Raw genomic sequence first — 21,383 nt, 5'->3', positions numbered from 1 at the left:
CTCCGGTTTCGCTGTCTACACGATAACACTGCAACCGGAGTTTTTGAAAATCTTCACCCTGGCAGGCGTTTTCAAAAATGTTCGGTTTCAGTGACCTGGTGCTGCGTTTATGTGTGGACGAACGGCCAAACCACGTAGAAAAAGCTGCGGTTTTAAAAATAACCGCGTTCGTGTGGACAGGGCCTTAATTCGACATTACAAGACTTGTTCTCCAGGCTGAGAAACCATAATTTATTTTTTGGAAAGAAAAGTTAGTTCTTAGAGTGATTTTGTAATTAGAGTCATTTAGTTTAGACATTTTCATGTCCACTTTTTTATTAGGAATTGTGTATAAAATTATAGTAACAGGGTTGACGGTAACCGGATAGACAGTTTTAAAAGTTAAATTGACATTATAAGCCTTGTTGTCAAGGTGTAAAACTATAAAGTACTTTTTTAAAGGGAATTCAATGCCGATATTTTAATGTTCATGTAGCAAAGTTCGTAGATATGGGAAGGAGGCAGGTACCGGCGAACACTTTAATAATAAAATAAACAAACACAAAATGAAAGTAAAGCAGCAGCCCGGAGAACACAAAATAAAGTCCAGGCCTTGGTCGTCACTCCTCCTTTTATCCTTCCGGAGCTCCTCCGTGGGACTCGAGACCGGTGAGTGGTGCAGGTGTTGCTCATTACCATTAAACTCCACCGGCCTCGCTCCGTTCCCACGGCTCTCGGCCCCACCCCACTCATTACAGTTCACTTTTTTATTATTAGTTGTGTACTATACAAAATTATTGTAACAGTTGACGGTAACAGGGTGGACATTTTAAAACTTTAAATTGCCATTACAAGTATTATTCTCAAGGTGTGAAACTATTAAGTACTTTTTGAAAAGAGAATTTAATGATGATATTTTGACTTTTTATTATCAGTTGTTTACTTTACAAAATTATGGTTACAGGGTTGACGGTAACAGGGTGGACAGTTTTAAACTTTAAATTGACAATACAAGCCTTGTTCTCATGGTGTGAAACTTTTTGTAATTTTATGTGAACTTTTGGAAAGAGAATTTAATGCTGATATTTGAATGTTCACTTTTATACTGTCAACTGTTTACTTTACAGAGTTATGATAACATGGATGGACCATTGAAATGGACATTACAAGTCTTATTCTCAAAGTGTGAAACTATTATTAAGTACTTTTTGGAAAGAGAATTTAATGCTTATATTTTAATGTTCACTTTAATATTATCAGCTGTATACTAAATTTGTTTGTAAATTATGGTAAAAAGGTTGATGGTAACAGGGTGGACAGTTTTACAATTTTAATTGACTTGCAAGCCTTGTTCTCACAAAAGTAAGGTAACAGGGTTGACAAGTAAGATTGTCCCCCACTAAGAATCAAAAAAAAAAAAAGATGACTGAATTGTCCTTGAAAACTTCACTTCCTGAAAAAATGGCATTGCCATTAAGACGAAAGCGTATTGACATTAGTTTTAATTAAAATGAGCATATTTGCTATTTATGCTAAGAGAAGGACAAATGCATCCATATAATAAAAAATCAGACAAGAGTGTTTAGAAAACACACAAGAGGATTCTTTGATGTTCATTGTTTTGCAGAATGAGAAAACGCTCACATTTCTTTGAGTCACATGTAAAAATCTAGTCATTTTTGAAGGAAAACCCTGCTGTGTTGTTGTCAAAACTGAAGCAGCGAGCACAAAGGAAAAGCATTATGTTTCCGATGGCTCTTTGAGGGCACATCTAATGCCAGAATCTTCTCACCTCACCGCACTGAAGAAGAGCATGATGGGAGACTTGCTGCCAATCTCATCATATTAACAGCTCTCAAAACTGCCCGGGTCAGCAGTACCGCAGAGAAAACCAGAGAAAATGATTAGGACAATATTGCGAATGTGACATTTCAGACGGACGGAGATGGCTGGAGGCTAGATGAGCTGTGATTGGCCATCCTCTCGCTGTAATTAGTGATTTGAAGTTGGAGAACAGGTTTAAAGTAAGTATTGACGTCTCTCTCACCCTTTCCCTCTCTCTCTCTCTGGTTGTAGAAAGTATGAAGCAGAGCTCACAGGCATTGACGCAACTGCAGCAAAATGATCATAAAGAGGAAATTAGCTGCAGGACACACACACACACAATACATTACGGCTACTTAGAAAAGTACTTCCGCAGCGGCAATACACTTACATTATGATGAATCACAAACTATTCTACAAACTATTCAACTAATATATTTGTTTTCGAAGAAACGTACGCACAAACAATGGTCTGGGCCGAATCGAATTAGAAAAAGAGCAAAACAAACACCAATCTCTTTCAATTTCTAGCTGCCGTATGGGCTATTACACCCTTGCAGCACCTCATGATGTCATCTTATTTATGGATGTCATTAGGGGAAGGGGAGGGAAAAGGTTGCTATTTAAAAAAGATTAAGAGCAGGGACAGAGATGAATGTTTGCGGCTCTAGCTCACAGGCATTGACGCAACTGCAGCAAAATGATCATAAAGAGGAAATTAGCTGCAGGACACACACACACACACACAATACACTACGGCTACTTAGAAAAGTACTTCCGCAGCAGCAATACACTTACACTGTGGCAAATCACAAACTATTCTAGAAACTATTCAACTAAAATATTTGTTTTCGAAGAAACGTGTGCACAAACATAGGTCTGGACCGAATTAGAAAAAGAGCAAAACAAACACCAATCTCTTTCAATTTCTAACTGTCGTATGGGCTATTACACCCTTGCAGCACCTCATGTTGTCATCTTATTTACGGATGTCATTAGGAGAAGGGGAGGGAAAAGGTTGCTATTTAAAAAAAGATTAAGAGCAGGGACAGAGATGAATGTTTGCGGCTCTTTTTACGCACTGCAGGTTCTCGTTGTCTCATTTAACACACACACACACACACACACATGCGGTCTGTTCCAGTAGAGGGGACTTGGGACATTCGGACCGCTGTGCCCGCAGGTGAACTTCTCATCCTCTTTAAAAATTAATTATTGCTGTCACAGGGTGAGGAAACAGGCAAAGGGCAACCCGAGCACAGCCTCTGCAGTCCACAAGAACAGACCTGTTCAGGAATAGCCGTGCCGTATGAACTGCATTCAGAGAAAATCACGTGGCTCGTTCTGTGGTTTGTGAAAGTGTTTGTGAATGGGCGACGGAAGAAAGAGATGATGAGTTTGAAGAGCCTGTCAAACACGGTCCAATGTGAAATGCAGCCTAATGCTGGAGTGTTCAAAACCGAGCCATTAGGCATCGTTGACCCTTCCCTCTTTTGTCAATAGATGAATGCTGTGCTACCAACGGCCCCGCGCAATAACATTAGCATTCTCTCCTGTCAAAGCCATTAGCTTTGACAATGATTGCAAAGACTGACAAATACAACTGAACAAATGAATGACGGAACACAGCAACTTCTTAAAATCTTCATGTTGGATCAACAGCTTGAATGAATGAATGAATCAATTAATCAATCAATCAATAAGCATCCATGAAAAATAATAGACTTTTAGATACATTAAATAATGTAATTCAATTTGAATGTACTTTATTTTGGCAATTTAAGTTAAATTTATGATATTTTTGCAATCATTGTATTTCAAATAAATAAATAAATAAAACGCACTCATCTGCACAACTTCCCTTCACCTAGAAAAATTATGTAATTATGCCAAATATATTTTCTCTGAAAACACACCTAAATTTCACTTCTCAATTTAATGTATCTTTTTCTAGAGGAAAAAAAAGAGCTAAAAGTACTGACTTAGAATAGGACCTTTAGCACTGAACAACACATTTAATAAATAATTTTCTGTATTTTTTATCCTCATGCTTCCGGAGTGTCTATACACCCACCATAGCTATGTGATCACCTAAAATCTATTATTAAAATAATAATAAATAAATAAGTTAAGTTATAACTCAAAACAAGATTTTGAGTAAAGATTACATTAACAAGATTTAATATACACTCTGAAAAAAAAAACATCATAATACAGTACCTTGATTTTGTTCTCAAGTGATATTTTTTCTTATTTTAGAGTTTTTAAAAAGACCTTTACTGAAAATAAATAAACAAATAAACAGCTAAGCATACTGATTTATAATAGAACGTTTCACAGTAAATAAAACTATTATTTTTATTATTTTAGTCTTGTGCTACTGGAATGCTTGTTCGGTTATGGGTTTTGGCTTTAAGCATTTCTGTATCTGACATGTTGGATTTCTTACTTTGGCTGTGTGAACTCGTCCACCAGCGTGACCTTCTCCACCAGGTCTCCGCCGATGCTGCGCACCAGGTCGTAGAAGTCGTTTTCTGTGTAACCTTCGGCCGGCAGCCAAAAAGAGATGTCATTGAAGAGTGGTGGGTACTTACTGAGAGGCTGCGAAAAAGAGAGAAGAAGAAATCCATTTGTTAGGAATACAATACATAAAAAAACAATACATGCAAGGAATATATGCATCCATTCTTACTTGCATGTATTGTATTCAAAAACCTCACTATTTTCAGCACTCACACTTACACTTACACACACACACACACACACACACACACACACACACACACAGGAGAATGCTGGTGTGAGTGAGGCGTCTCTTCAGCCGGAGGTTAAATCTACAGTCACACCCTGAGGCCACCATACCTACAAGGGCTAGTATCCTTATAACAGCAGGCATCTGAGTCGGCCTGGCTCACAGAAAACCTCGAACACTCATAAAACACCGGCAGTTGTCTTCCACAAGAGCAGCAAAAACAGAAAAGCCGAATGAAATAAAGCTGTATGGAGGAGTGTGGTAAAAGATCTCAAACCAACCTCCTTTCTGCAGGTAAATGTGTGTTTACATCATTATTATTCAGCAGTTCTGCTCCTCTGATCTGATTTGCAGAGCGGCGTTCCAAGAGTATGAAGCAAAAACTTACAATATGTACAGTATAAAAACATATAATTGAACATTTGCATAGAGTAAAGGCAAAGCTTGCAGTCTTTTTGGCTAGCAAAAGTGGTATGCCAATTTAATATGCTGAACCTTAGCTAAATAATAAATACATTAAAAAAAAAATTATAATTTCACAATCAATAGCATAATATATTGTATTTAATATATAACATAATTTGGTTTGGGGTTGTTCTGGGATGGACTCAGTTCAGTGGGCATATCAAACTGTTCATGACACAGTCATTTTATAACCACAGAAAGCCACTCAAAGCCGTGTGCCATATTGATTTTACAAGTTAAGGGGATTTTTTTTTCTTCTGTTGAAAAAGCATTTGAATCCATCCTAAGGTGGTTTGCTGCTCTTAGAAAGCCACCAAGCTGATTTTCATTGGTCAGGCTGGTCTGGTTTGCTGGTTTTAGAAGGATTTTGGGAACTTGTCAGCTGATCAGGGGTGTGTTTCCCGTACAACGCCATATGCACTGTAGGAGAAATTAACTAGCTAGTCATAACTGAAACTCTAGTAACTTCCATCATTTGAACCATGTTGGTTCAACAGTGTACAACTGCTGATATGTCATGCAGGTGAAATAACTTCTGCTATTTAACTGGTTCAGGATCAAATTATTGCTGCGAATAATGAACATTGCATCTGAGGTTAGCGTTGCTATGTTCAAATCAATCGCCGGATATATATTTTTTGCTCAAGAGCATGATCTGTCCACTTGTGATTTTAACAGACTATGCTTCTAGGTCAAGAGCTGTTGTTCCAATCACACAACTTTATACATTTTCATTGAAACTTTGGTTTCGGGAAACACTAAACCACTTAAAAATGTTGATAACGATGGAACTTGTGACCATAGCTGGTAGTGATGCACCCACATTTTGTCAACCAAAGATATTCGGCCGATTCAGCAAAATAAAATGAATTTTGTTTTTGGCTGAAATAGTTTTAGAGGGCCGAAATCATGGATTGACACAGTGACATTTAATTAGCACTGCTCTGATGGTGTTTTGACTGTGTCAGGGTCTATTTTGTAGATAAACTACCACAGGTAAACATGTAAGCTGTGTGGACTCTAGAACTGGGTTGACAATATAAATTTCTCACTTTTAATCAATCTTGATGAAAATCTCATTTTGACAAACCAATATTGATTCTTTAATTGAAAGAACGATTATTTAGTTTATGGTGTTTTTAATTGACTTGAACAATTAAACAAAACTTCACTAAACACTACTTCTTGTTCACCTGCCTCCTATTGAATGATCTCAATAAGCTTTGTGACTTCTGATATGAGACAAAGTCTCATTGTTCAAATTCTATTTTATTTTGATATTCAAACAATAAATGTCATTTAGATTTTTTTTTGTGATCATTTGATCTTTAATATGGCGTGACTGATCACTGTAGCTGCTTCATTTCAAGTGGCACATGAACAGATCATCTTTCTCTTTACTACTAGTTATAGCATGAAATAAACATAAATGTATATCAGAAGGTGTTGAAACAAACCATACAGCTTACTGAAACGCATTGTTTCATCCCGCGTTTCAAATGCGGAAGGACGTCTATAAAACAAATATTATAAAACGGATAGTTCCGGTCCTTGATTCTGATTGGCTGAGCGATGTTCAAAGCTGTTGTAAATTACCCTACAAACATGCACCTTTGTTTACGATTGTCTGTTGCTTGGCAACCACTTTGTTGCAACCACAACAAAGTTTCTGAGGAACTACATTGTTTGGTGGAAGAATACTGTTTTTATTAATATCATTACACTTTATTTGCTCTGTTTTATTTTGTGAAACCTTACTATGTATATGGAATAACCGTTTTATAAAAGCAATAAGCCCTGTGAAGCCGTGGTTTACAGTGAATTTATAACAGCTAAGGGGGTTTTAGGCACTCCGCTTCGCGTCGTACCTAACAACGCCCCTTAGCTGTTATACATTCACTTTAAACCACAGCTTCACGGGGCTTATTGCTTTAATAATAATAACCAACTTCAAAACTGTACAGCTCTCATTGAAAGCCATTTATGTCTAGCTTGTTAGTACTTTATCTAACAAAAAAAGTCTAGTGAGGAGCATTTTGCTAAATATATGCATATTGCATTACATATTGATTATAGCTTTACTTAACCTAGTGATGTCTTCATTATTTAATGAAAGTTTGAAAAAATGTCATGAAAACAAGCTTTTATTACAACCACTGTTCAAACGTTTCAACCACAAATTGGAGTATAAACAATGAAATCAATTATATCATTTCAAGTTGGTATAAAAACTGCCTTGTGTGCAATTTAAATGTTTGTGTACAACTCATGTTGATTATTAAATAAATTTGATTAATATGTTGACTATTAAATAAGTTATATTTTCAGTTAAGAGTTTTGTGTTTGGGCTAAATGAAAACTTTAATTTGGTTCAATCTCTAATAGTTGGTTAATGATGCTTTTGGGCAAAGAATAAGCCCGTAAAATCTTTGTCATATCTTAGTGTGCTTGACATGAATGTGTATGCACTATAGAGAACATGTTAAGAGGCCATTAGTGTTTGTGAGGTTATTAAAGTGAGGACAGTGTGCTTGTCTTATGGGAATCTGCATTGCACAGCTTGTTTTTGGTGCGAGTGTGTGTGGAGGCTGTGTGTGTGTATGTGTGCAGTGATTTATAGTGTGCACTTGTGTGTATGTTGCGCATGTTGCTCTCACAGGACACGACAAAACACACAAGGGCGGATGAGCGTGCTGACCCCACGGTCATACCTCATTACCAGCACAGAGAGAGAGACACACAGAGAGACTGTCATATATAACCCCAGCAGAGCATCAGGCAAACTGACAAGCAAATGTCTCTCTCTCTCTCTCTCTGAGTAAGGGACAGTGGGCAGAGAGGGAGATGGGCTGAGAAATGACCTACAGCCAGAGAGCACAGGTAATCAGTCTCACACACATTCCCTGCAGGACGACCATTCAGCCTGCCTCATACTACACACACACATATATATAGGATGACATGTTCAGTGTCAAACCTTTAATAGACCAAGGTCCCTCAACAATATAGGCTATATGAGACATACAGAAGGTCATGTGTGCAGAGAAGATCGCATACTGTCCTCAAAACACCTCTCCTACGGTCTTGTGTGCAACAATTTCACTGCTAATTCAAACAGGCATTCATGCAATTAATGTGCTACAGCAATAAAGGAAAATCACAGTGATAGAAAAAAAAGGCATTAAAGGTGAAAATATTTTCTCTTATCCCAGTTTAATGTGCAAAGACAACTTGAAGTAATCAAAGATTGGTTTCAGAAAGTGTAAACACTGTAGCACTGTACCGATTCCTTAAAAAAACCTATATTAAAATTATATTAATACAATACATAGGTTTCTGCATTTGTTGTTTTTAGTGCTTTTGTTTAATGTTTGTGCTGACACACACCCCTGACGTATTTACAGTAGATATCACGTGACACTGGCTCAACCAATGGCATGAGTCAGGGGAGGGGCTGCATGTTTGTCTGACCAATAGCAGATCTGGAGTGTTTGGGAAACCTGTTGAAAACAAATAACATCACCAAATACACAAAATAATGTTCTTTTTAGCAACATCATATGACCCCTTTAAACTACACTTCATCTTTAAGTAGACTGATCTGGATCAGAAAGTTTCTCTGCTCTGCTGCATTTAAACCAGTTTTTATAGTTTCAATAACCCAAGTCAGCACAAATACGCTACTGTTCAAAAGGTGTTGTTTTTTTTGTAAAGAATCTAATACTTTTTGTTCAGCAAGGATGCATTAAATTGATCAAAAGTGACAGTAAAAACATTTATAACATTACAAAAGATTTTCTATTTCAAATAAACGCTGCTCTTTTGAACTTTCTATTCGTTAAGGAATCCAGAGAAATAAAATGCATCACAGTTTCCATAAAAATGCGAAGCAGCAGAACTGTTTTTGGATATTTATTTAACCAACATTCAAAATAACCAGAAATGTTTCTTGAGGATATCAGCATATTAGAATGATTTCTGAAGGATCATGTGACACTGAAGACTGGAGTAATGATGCTGAAAATTCAGCTTTGCGTCACAAGAATAAATTAAAGATTAAAATATATTCACATTAAAAAAAAAAAACAGTTCATTTAAACTGAAATAATATTTCACATTATTCACATTTGTACATGTGAATACCAAGATGCCTGATCATCTGGAAAACCTTGCAATCCAAGTTTAATGAGATTCTCATTTGTTTGCCGCTCTATTATATGTTCCTTTTACTTAGAAACAGCAATATTCCCAGCTCAGCGTCTGTCTAGAGGGCTGGTTTTATTGGTTGCACCTCAGCGGTACAAAAACAAATCATCGTTGCATTGATTCAGACCTCAGTGAATTTAGTGACAGTATTTTCAGACCAGCTGTTTGGATTCAGCTTGCAAAGCTGTGGTCGTCACGGTCTGTGCGCTCGCAGCTATGCTTATGACTGACTATTATGGGATAGCGTACTGCGTGTGTTCATTTGACCCCTAGAATAATAGCAACGAGGGAAAACAATACGAGATGGCGAGAGGCGGTGCAGAGAGAGGAACAGAATATGAATTTGACACATTGGCACTGCAAACCTTAGTGACATCACAAGAGAAATGCACACTGGGAAACATACCGAACCTGGTTGAGATCTAAAGGCCTGTTCACATCAAGAATGATAGCCATCAGGATAACTATGACAATAACTACAGTGCATACTGTGTAGAAATTGGAAGTGATTCCAGCAGTATCTTTCCTCTGTATCATTACTGTTATAGCTGCAGTGTGGATTTCACTATTCTTATACAATTACAGTGAACATTTTGGAATCAGTCCTTTTTTTTTTTTAAATGTTTTTCAAAAAGACATTTTATTCCCCTCTCTGCAGTAAGTCATGCCATATGTTTTACTGAGATTTACAGCAGTACGTAATACATATACACCATTCTGCAAAACGTTTGGGGTCGGTATTATTTTTTTATGATTTTGAAAGAAGTCTCTTTTGCACACCAAGGCTGCATTTATTTGATCAAAATGTGGTAAAAAGAGTAATATTGTGAAATATTATTACACTTCAAGATAACGGTTTTCTATTGTAATATCTTGTAAAAAGTAATTTATTGCTATGATCAAAGCTGAATTTTCAGCATCATTACTCCAGTCTTCAGTGTCACATGATCCTTCAGAAATCATTCTAATATACTGATTTGATGTTCAGTTGTTACACCATGAAACTGCATATGAAAATCACATTAATTATTTATCATTAACAGCACCCATGAAATAATAATAATAATAATAATATGTTGACAAATGTATAAAAATGATATGGCACATGCATAATTCTGAGCTAACAACAGTTTAATATAAACAGCTACCAAAAGTGAGTTGTGTTTCAACAAGGATGAATGCAACTAGTCAAAACAAATCCACCCGAATCCAAAACCTTGACATTCTTCTGTTGTGTCGCAGCATGTAAATATAAAGCCTTTAAGTCAACCTGAAAGCAAAAAGCACCTTCCCACCTTTCAAGGAACGTTTTTGATGGCATTGTGCATGATTCATCGCTTCATGTTATTCCAAATAAAAACAAAATTGTTTGCTACATAATCTTTCATGAAAACACAATAACTCGCTCCTCTATTTTGGCTCCTCTCCATTTTGATATGTTAAACTATTTCTGTCAGGACCACTATCGTCAAAGATGATTGACAATTAGCATACAGTTTGGATTGGCGGTATGGTTCTGTTCTGGGCAAGAACTCCCTGCGCATCCATGCAGCCTAGCATGGATGAGAGCAGGGAGAGAAGCGATAACCCCCCAGGGTAAACAGAACAGATCAGCTGAGAGTCAGCTGATGCGAGCTTGACTAACGTGACCTGCCAGAACTAACGCTACGCTTGATTTTACACCAGTCAATCAATTCCCAAATATATTGTTTCTCACTGAATATTCAGTTTCACTCATATGTTAGATGAAGTCAAATATGCCTGAATGAGTTGTCAAAATGGGTTGTGAAAAGTGTTGAGAGTAATGCATTACTACGTTATCAATTACTGTCATTCAAATACTTTGCAATGCCTTGAAAAAGTAAAGTAAGGCATTACTTTTAATTTTTTTGTAATTTAATTGCAGTTACTTCTGATGTACTTGTATTAAATACTAGAACAATTATATACAAAACAATAGTGCTAATGTTAAAATATATGCTTTTAATGTAATACTTTGGTCAGTTCAAGAATAAGTTTAGCAATTTTGTATTATTTATTTGAAAGAATTAAAGTCTATCCTTGTTCAACTGGTTGAGGTTGATATGGGATTCAGAAAGTAATTACCGTATTGTCCCGAATATAAGACGATATTTTTTTCTTGGAAATACATCTGAAAAAACGCGGTCGTCTTATATTCAGGGTCTAGACTTTGACATGTCAATAATACACCCACAACACTAGGTGGCGCAAAAAGTGTATATTTTTTTTAATGTGATTGTTGGTACATTTTACCAGTTTTTACCATACTTTCAAAACAAAAATTAAAATAGGAAAAATATGCAATATGAAAATAATTGAAGACAAAATGTGTTTTACTGAGAAAAAACAAGATTTGGTTTTTAAAAAGCCTTTTTCCAAAAGGTACATCTGGAAAAAGGGGGGGTCGTCTTATAATCAGGGTCGTCTTATATTCGGGCCAATACGGTAGTAATAAGTAATGCAATCCTTTTTAGAGGAAGTAATTAGTACAGTAATATAATTACAATGGCGAAGATATTATTTGTAACTAGTAATTTATAACTTTTTTAGAGTAACACTGGTTGCGAATGAGGTTTCACGCTCACTTTTTTTACATTTATGCATTTAGCAATTTGTCAAGGAGACAAAATTTGTAATATACATTGCCAGGTTTATTTGATTACGATTGCATTAATTGCAGTTTACGAAGCAAGCAAGAGAAGAGGAGAAATGCAGAGAAGAAGAGTTTTTCGAGGAATAATTCAATTGAGATATCTTGTTGATTGACAGTCAGCGACAGGTCTGTGTGGCTCTCGTGTGATCAGTGCCGCTATTTCTGATGTGATTATAGTCATTATGAATTTTTATTTGCTTTGCAACCCTGTATGACCTATGGTGAGCGGAAGAGTGAACAAACCGAATTTTCTCCTCTTTTCCGGGCTTTCACTCTCTCTCTCTCTCGTGCGTCACAGTTTAACCCAGTGAGGCATTCCTTCAGATGTGAGGGAAATGTGCTTTATATGTTAATGAAGGGAATGCTCAGGGGTCAAAGCGCTCAGCCAGACGGAATAAATCTAACCTTCACACGTACAAATCAATCAACTCTCCCTTCCTCTCCCAGGTGGAGACATTAGCGATTCCGATCTCTCACAAGACCGCCGAATTAAAATGTACTTTCAAATACTCATTTCACCAATTGCAAAAAACAATAATATACATAAAAATGTTCGTTTTAATTGTCTCCAAGCCTGAATAAGCATGACGTGATTTGAGTGGGAGCTTGAATTTGATTTAAATGCATGATTTCTCTGAAGAAAATGAAAGCGGTGTTTGCCCATGAAAAAATTAAAGCCACAATAATTGGGTGTTGTAGAGTTGCTAAGTGGCTGTTGGTGTTTTTATTGGCTTTAGTCAACTAAATTTGTTTCGGACCAGTCCACCAAATCAGACTGAAGTGTCTGAAACAGTTCAACAAGCAACACAGATCAACAAGTTACTTAATCAAAACTCACCTGACAGTCACTCCGGCTCGAAATGAGCTAAAGCCCTGGCATTTATGACCCTATGACGCTGGTTTTTACCAACACGTTCAGCGCTCCAGTTCCTCCAACAGTCACTGAACTGAAGAAAAAGATCGACTCGGACCGAAGACTGATGAGCCGCTGATATGCGCATGCATGAACCAAACACATGAATGAAGGTGCGAAATGGACGCTTTTCTCATGGTTTATTTAAAAAGCTGAGCTGATGAAGACTAGTTTATTCACTTTATATGCTTTAGGAATGTAAAACAACCATGTTTCACATCATTATTGGGTGCTTCAATAATATAAAGGCATATAGGTGATGTCATTGCGTGATTACATAAACAAACCAGTGAATTGAACCAGTTTACTGAAACAAACTATTCAAAAGAATGAGTTCAGAAAAGATTTGTATGTCCCCGTTTGCCTGAGGCTCTGGATTACAGGTAATAATGTTGTAAATAATGTTCAGTTTCTTGCACAGACTGATCGTTTCACTTCATAAGACTTCAATATATCATCAGGAGCCACAGGGATTAGTTTTGTGTCGCCTGTATATGGTTCTTTTTTTACTTTTTAAAGTGAATCACCAAGGACCATGGATTCAGCTAAAAATCGCATTTACTGTTCTATTGAGAAAAAAAAAAAACACTTATTTTTATTTCATTGTCAATTTTGCCATTCATTGTGCAACAGGTTGTTACGTCAGGTGATTTAAAGACTAAAAGACTGTGTTTGGATTTCGGACAGATTTGGATACTACCCCAATGTAAAAAAATGTAATCAACGGTGAAACATCCTTTGCTAAAGTGTTAGGAATTGTAAAGATGACTACTACATGACTTTGTGTTGTTATATGAAAATAAATATGACCCTAGACCACAAAACCAGTCATAAGGGTCAATTTTTTGAAATTGAGATTTATACATCATCTGAAAGCTGAAAAATAAGCTTTCCATTGGTGGTTTGTTAGGATAGGACAATATTTGGCTGAGATACAACTATTTGAAAATCTGGAATCGGAGTGTGCAAAAAAAAAAAAAAATCTAAATATTAATATTAATTAAAATTGCCTTTAAAGTTGTCCAAATTAAGCCCTTAACAATGCATATTACTAATCAAAACTTTTTGAAAATTTGGAATCGGAGGGTGCAAAAAAAAAAAAAATCTAAATATTAATATTAATTAAAATTGCCTTTAAAGTTGTCCAAATTAAGCCCTTAACAATGCATATTACTAATCAAAAATTAAGTTTTGATATATTTACGGTAGGAAATGTACAAAATATCTTCATAGAACATGATCTTTACTTAATATCCTAATGATTTTTGGCATAAAAGAAAAAATAATTATAATTTTGACTGATACAATGTTTTTTTTGGCTATTGCTACAAATATACCCGTGCTGCTTATGACTGTTTTTGTGCTCCAGGGTCACAAATGTGGACAACAAATCAACTAATGATAATCAGAAATGTTTCTTGAGCAGCAAATCAGCATATCAGAATGATTTCTGAAGGATCATGTGACACTAAAGACCGGAAAAATGGTGCTAAAAATTCATCTTGCATCACAGGAATAAATTGCATTTTAAAAGTTGAGCAGTTTTTGTACATTTCATCAATGGCGATAGGAAAATGAAAGCCTTTTGCACATTATGAGGCATCATGCACGTCCGCAGCATGTTCGTAGAGTGACATGAACGCAGTATGAGCAATAGTCACACTGATGCCTGCTTTAGCAAGCACATCTAATTACACGGATGATGATGCAGATGGAAGGAAGACTCCACTAGAGTCGCTCCGACGCCGAGCTTTGGATTGATGGTGGGGCTGATTGCAATCACTCGTCTGTCAGTGGAAATCACGAGCACATCCAGGGAGATAAAAGAGAGGTGTAAAGCATTGTGACGGCTAAGAGTGAAGCGGAGGCTAAGCGGATGGGTGCCAACACACACACGGTGAACGCCAGAGACGTCAGCCAGAAGCCGGCACGATCTGAATGACCTCAGACGAACGCTTTGTATTTTTTCAGAGTCGATGATGTCCGATGCACTCGTAGCCAATCGGAGCGTGGGCTGTGTTTGACGGCATTCGCCTCCTGATGACATCAGCAGGGCTAACAGTCCTTGGCAGCTTTGCGTCCCTACCTGCTAATCCCACATTCTCTTCCCTCATCTCTCTCATTTGGTCCCCTGCATCCCTCCAATGCTCACTCCAGTCTCCCGTTGTCTCTGCTCCCTCGCTATTACTCACTTTACGCCCTTTCATCACCCCTGTCCCAACATGTCCTATTTTTCTACCACTTACTATCAGTTTGCTTCTAGTCTTCCCTTGATTCTTTAGTCTCTCAGCACTTCCCTTGTGTTTATTTTTTTCATGGGGTTGATGTAGATTTGCACTAGTCACCCCTCACCAGAAACACACCTGCTGTTTTCAGCATTAATAATCATGTTTGACAACAGGCTGGAGTCTCTAAAACAGCCGTCGGCATGCTGGGAAACAGAGTGCTGGTTTAGCTTTGTTTAAGATGCTTGTGTTTGCAGGCTTTGGCTGGGGTCAGAGCATTTTGTTTCAACTAAGGTCTACTTATTAAAGTTTAAAATAGTCTTACGCAAACCATCAATTAAATTGGAGTTTGGAAATGAGGAAGCCTAATATGGAGGTGATTCTGGTACCTTAGATATAAGATATGAATCCCAACTAAAAGATAATTAAGTGAAACCCTTTTATGTATGTAAAATAAACTAAACTAAAATTAAATAAATAAATACACACATGCATAACTAAACAAACAAACAAATGGGCTTTTTTGGACTGGAGAAAAAATGCTTTGCATTCTGAAAATGACTGCATGTTTATTTAGTACCTCAAGCTGTTTGATCTCAAAGACCAAGACAACATTTATACAGAAAGATGTACAGCATGTTACTAGAAAATAATGTATATGATTAAACATTTATTTAATTATTTATTTATTTATCTACATATATTTAGTAGAAAACAAACTAGCATAAAAAAAAATAAAACAATAAAATAAGAACATTTTGTACTGGAGAAAAATGTCTTTTTTAAACCCTTTTTTTGTGGAATACTACAAACATATATTTGGTAGAAAAGAAACCAGCATTAAAAAAAAAAAAAAAAAAATGAATGAAATAATAAAATAAAACAAACAAAACAAAACAAAACAAAATAAAATAAAAATAAACATTGTCTCACAAGTCTTTGCTTTATCTAGACACACCGATGTAAGAGAAAGTAAAGTCATAATGGAAAGAATGATTGTACGAGGTTGATAGGTAAATGGGAAAATGGGAAGCACAAACATTAAAGGGGTCCTATTATGCTTTTTCACTTTTTCAACTTTAATTAGCCTGTAATGTTGCTGTTTGAGCATAAAAAAGATCTGCAAAGTTACAAAGCTCAGAGTCCATTTCATTTAACAGAAATCACTTTTCAAAAACTACGAACGACTCGTTTGGACTACAACTCATATTTTCCGGGATTTGTGATATCACAAGTATCGACGAATGGGATGAGACCTGGTTGAGCTGCACTAGAGAAGGCAACGAGTGTTATCACTATGTCAGAGACACGTTAGCTTTCCCAAGGCAGATGAACTTAGAGTGGTTACAATCATCCGGGTTTAAATGGCGCTCAAATTGATTTGATTTTGACGCAATATTTACACTGAAGCTCGCAGGCGGCTATGGTAAGGGACGTGACATTTCCCGACCAGGCGTCGAGTGGTGCCAATCACAACTCACACTGGCCTAGCTAACCAATCACAGCACATTTCGTATTTCAGAAGGCGGGCTTTCATTTGATACAGGAACTATTCGAGCCGTTCATGCCAGACTGGGGAGAGAGGTGTTGTAATAATGTAAAATATGTGAAAAATAATGTGTTTTTCTAACAACCTAGTATGAGAGCCTGTTCTAGTACACCCCCGAAACAAAATCAAGACTTTGTAAAAGAGCATAATAGGACCCCTTTAAACTGTAAAAATACTGAAAGCACAAAACATATACTTGAGCTTAACAAAAAATAAAAAAATAAATAAAAAATAAAAAAAGCTGTGCAAATTGTCCAACAATAATTAAAATTCTAATGTGTGGCCAAACTTTGTGTCTTTATCATTGAAGAAGAACAAGTTTCACGCTGACAGACTCCCGTGTGAAAATAGATGACCGCGTTCTAATCCTCTCTGGAGCATTTTTACTTTCTCACACATCTGTTTGTTTTAATCCTTCTTTCCACTTCAATAATCACAGAGCAAATGCTTTTAATCATTAACCCGACTAACAAGCCGCACTATTTATCTACGGCTGCCGAGTCCGACAGACCAAACAGAGGAGGAGAGCACTTAAAGATGAAGACTCTCCGCTGCTAAAGAACGAGTCTCAGTTTGGGGATGTTGGACTAAAACGCTCTAAAAATAAATCGATCTTGTCCTCTCGTACACTAATTGGCTGATACTCTCCATTGTTTCAGCATTTCTCAGAGTGCATAAGGCGTCGCAGTATACAAACACGCCGTACGTGTGAAGCGCTCAGACTTAGAGAGCCATTCATTTCACAGTGAGAGAAAGAAAAACAGATCACAAAAGCTAATCATCAGGTATGTCGCTTAAATTACCATTAGAGGAAAACACAGACACCTGCAGTCCACGCAGAGACGGAGAGCCTCATTTATGCTATTATGAACACAAAATTACATTTGCATAGTGAAATTAAAATGGATTTTGCAGGGGGGATATTGGCTCACGCAGCTCCTTATTGAACCATTATCATATATTAACACTATAGGTTATTAACTACTGCGGCTGGCTTCGTAATGAAGTGCTTTTGTTACTTTGTGTCGATACAGGAACAGTTAAACATTATTTGAGGGTGAAAACTGTTTGAAATTAAACTTTTACTTGGCTGAAATGGGGAAAATATCACTTGGATTTTGACAAAAACACTAGGATGGGGGGAAAACATGAATATACTATAGTTTATGGCAAAAATAGCAAACATTACTTCAATACATTTGGTAACACAAAAAGTATAATGGTTCTTCAACATTCAAATACCATGTTTTTAGACATGCACTATGGTCATATCATTGAAGCATCATGAATTGCAATGTTATATATCATTCAGTACCATGGTATTATCATCTGTTCCATCACTGTCCCATGGTTTTGGACAACTTTAAAGGCGATTTTCTCAATATTTAGATTGTTTTGCACCCTCAGATTCCAGATCTTCAAATACTTGTATCTCAGCCAAATGTTGTCCTCTCCTAATGAAGCAAACTTCAATGGAAAGTTTCAGATGATGTATAAATCTCAATTTTGAAAAATTGATACTTAAGACTGGTTTTGTGGTCCAGGGTCACATATGTAATCTGACACGCTCATGATAATTCCCTGAAGTATTCCACCAAAATAAAAGCCTCTATGCTTCAGCGTTTGAAAGCAAAGAAAACAAACAACCATAAATATTACTATTGCAATATAATAATAATAATAATAATAATAATTGTATTGTTATAAATTAAAATTATTATTATTAAATACTTTACTAATAGTAATAATAGTATTATAATGATTTTATTAATCTGATTAAATAATAGTAATAATAAAAAATTGTAACAACAACAACAATAATAATAAACACTAAACAATGAACAAAGTCCTGTTTTTTGTTTTGTTTAGCACAAAGTCATTCAAGGCTTGTGTATTTATTTACTTATGTATGGTAATTTGAAAATGGGTGCAAAATACAATTCTAAAGGTGTTTAATATTTTAATACAGTATGTATGCCATGTAAATGATGTTGAAATAATCAAAATCTATTATTATTATTATTATTATTATTAAATACTTTACAGTTCAATTCGTTATTATTATTTTTTTTTCCAGCTGATCTGAATGCCACATTTGGCTGGATTTGTGGAGGAATAAGAATTGTTATAAACACGTTATAGACACAAGTTTATAGCAGAAAAAGAGAACAAAGTAGGCAAGTTAAAACCGATGTAAAACAAATACACCTTGCACTTCCATTTTTTGTTGTCTTTTATCACACTGGCCATATTTAAATCTGGGTTGAAGACATATTTATTTCTCCACAGCCTATGATGTTTTTGGGATGTATAGGGGTTTTATTTGCATGTTTTATAATGTCTTATGAGTTTGTTTTTTGCTAATTCTATTTAATTTCTTGATTGTAGCACTTTGGTACAACATTTGTTGTTTTTAAATGTGCTTTATAAATACACTTTTTTTTTTTTTAGATCTTTAAAAATATATTAACACACAACTAATTCAATGTAATTCAATGTCAGTTTTTCTTTGCTTGTTGCTGTTTTCTGCATGTCATGGTCTTTTCGACAAGGACTAAACTTGGAATAATCTAAAAAGTTAACCTCTAAAATGACCAACTTACCCAATTAGCATTGGGTGCCCAGCGGCGTTTAATCTGCTCTCAAATCCTCTGAACTCGAACACTGACCTGCGCTAAAATCTTGGCTGACAGCGTCCTCATTTATCTCCATCTCATTCGGCCGTCCTCTGGAGTCGTTTTTGTTGTGCCATGCTCATTTAGTCCTCTACTTAGAGGACGATGACAACCGAGTTCCTTTTATAAACCACCGCAGCAAGTGCAGCTAATTATTCATGAGAGGTTGACAATGTGGCTTAACCTCCTCTAAACGCTGGATAAAAACTAAGCCATGTCGAGTTCCACTTTAGCAAAAACTTTTTTTCTGTTTCCATTTGCATTTAATCCTCTCCAAATTAAAGGTTGTTTTTGGCGTTGTGTGCATGGTTAGCGCTTCGATACACGCGGCTAATTCTTCACATGACATGCCGTGGTATTATAAAGTGTGCTACCTGTCATAAAGAAGGGCTTTTCGTTTTAATACATTTAATTAATAGTTGCACCTCTGTGAGACGCGACCGAAACCTCATATGGATAAACAGATATATTAGCATGCTTGGTTCATTTACAAACTTATTACATCTCAATTAGCATGTCTTGGCTATGCGGGGATGATTGCTCTCTGGTCCCATTGCAGCAGCTGCCTGGGGACACGAAAGCCCAACACTCACGGTGACATATTCATTCTCGTTCCTGTCTTGGAGCTCCACAGTTAGTCTCTGTCTTGCAAACTCAGAGCTGAAAAAAGAGCAGTGAACCAGCCGAATTTAGACTAGGTCACGGTCTCGGTCATGACCTGAGCAACGGTTCACTTTAAGCTGCAAAAATGTCCTGTTAAAGCAGTGATATATTGCATAAGACCGGCAGGACTTGAGTATACAGCATGTTATACAACAGCATCGCTGAGTTATTGATGCTGATTGCTTGGCACAAGTTCAAAGGGTATTGTATTGATTATTTTTCTGGAACTGGGGTACGTTTAATGAAGAGGCTAAAAAACTCAACAATGGTAAGTGAAATGCGGTTCTTAAAGTGATAGTTCATCTAAAAATGAGACATTTCTGAACATGTATTCACCCACAGACCATCCAAGATGTATGAGTTTGTTTCTTCATCTGAATAGTTTTGAGAAATGTAGCATTACATCACTTGCTCACCGATGTTTATTACATTTGGAAGAGAAACTAAATCAGAAATAAATAAGAAAGAACTTCAGAAAAGATTTTAAATTGAATGTGATTTAGTATCACGTTTAGCATTTAATACGATTTTACTACAGCAACAATAACTGTAGTTACTATACGGAAATGTGTTCAAAACTATACCATGGTAAAATTTTGTTATTAGACAAACAAACAAAAAAACAAACACACACACCAGAATGGGTAACAAGGTTGAAAATTCAGCTTAAATTAAGCTGTCACTAATACGTGCTAATTTGACATGTAGTAATTGACAGACTCTCATTGTTTCAAACCAACTGAACTTCAGGAAATCTGTATGACATACCATACTAAAATAAACAACAACTGAAGAGTTTGCAATCTCAAAACTGAGCTGTGAACCAGGTCACAGTCTAGGACATTTTCTGCTGAACTGGGTGAAAATTCCTGCAAAAGCCATGTGACAAGCTGCATAAAATGGGCCATCACTTTCATAAATACAACCATATATACAATAACATGTTTTGAATCTAAATGAAAATTTGTGTACATCAGTTTGTGAGAAACTTACCTTGCTTTACTGGTAGAAAGCTGGAACATGCACTGAACACAATGCATGGTCTCATGACGCATCTAAGACAAGTGACAGGTGACTCTCCAGCACATCCATTAAAGTGCAAAATATAAGCGGTTTTTGAAAATTAACTTTGGGCTTTGTTCTAATTATTATTTATTTTATGTCTGAAAAGTTGGAAAGGGACACAAGGGTTATAAAAGACCCCAATTACAAGACTGCTGATCAAATTCAATCATTATGTATATTAATTAATTCTCCAGGCTTGTGCAATATAAATTTTATGCTCTCAATCCACTTGATTTGGCAGCTTTGCATTCCATTAGCATCTATTTCCAACAACTACGATTCATTCTTAATTACCCAGTTATGCATTCATTCTTTCCTCGCTTTGCTTTGTTGTTTTTAAATGAAGCACAACAGTAGTGCTGGGAGGTATGACCAGTGTAATGGACAAAACAA

General features: G+C 36.2%; 1 protein-coding gene across 1 annotated transcript in view; it reads right to left on the bottom strand.

The window, feature by feature from the left end:
* Window positions 1-20,965, bottom strand: part of LOC107713961 (phenylalanine--tRNA ligase, mitochondrial-like) — a 74,795-nt gene extending 53,830 nt beyond the window's left edge. The window contains exons 1-3 of the mRNA XM_016519638.1: window positions 20,919-20,965; window positions 19,856-19,922; window positions 4,253-4,404 (exon numbers count right to left, since the gene is read on the bottom strand). Coding sequence (XP_016375124.1) covers window positions 4,253-4,404; window positions 19,856-19,922; window positions 20,919-20,965 — 266 coding nt within the window. The remainder of the gene's footprint in view (window positions 1-4,252; window positions 4,405-19,855; window positions 19,923-20,918) is intronic.
* Window positions 20,966-21,383: the final 418 nt, after the last annotated feature.

The sequence above is a fragment of the Sinocyclocheilus rhinocerous genome, unplaced genomic scaffold, assembly GCF_001515625.1.
Source record: "Sinocyclocheilus rhinocerous isolate Xijiao unplaced genomic scaffold, SAMN03320098_v1.1 scaffold642, whole genome shotgun sequence".
Taxonomy (NCBI): domain Eukaryota; kingdom Metazoa; phylum Chordata; class Actinopteri; order Cypriniformes; family Cyprinidae; genus Sinocyclocheilus; species Sinocyclocheilus rhinocerous.
The sequence above is the reverse complement of the archived record's forward strand: the minus strand, read 5'-3'. Positions and strand labels throughout refer to the sequence as shown.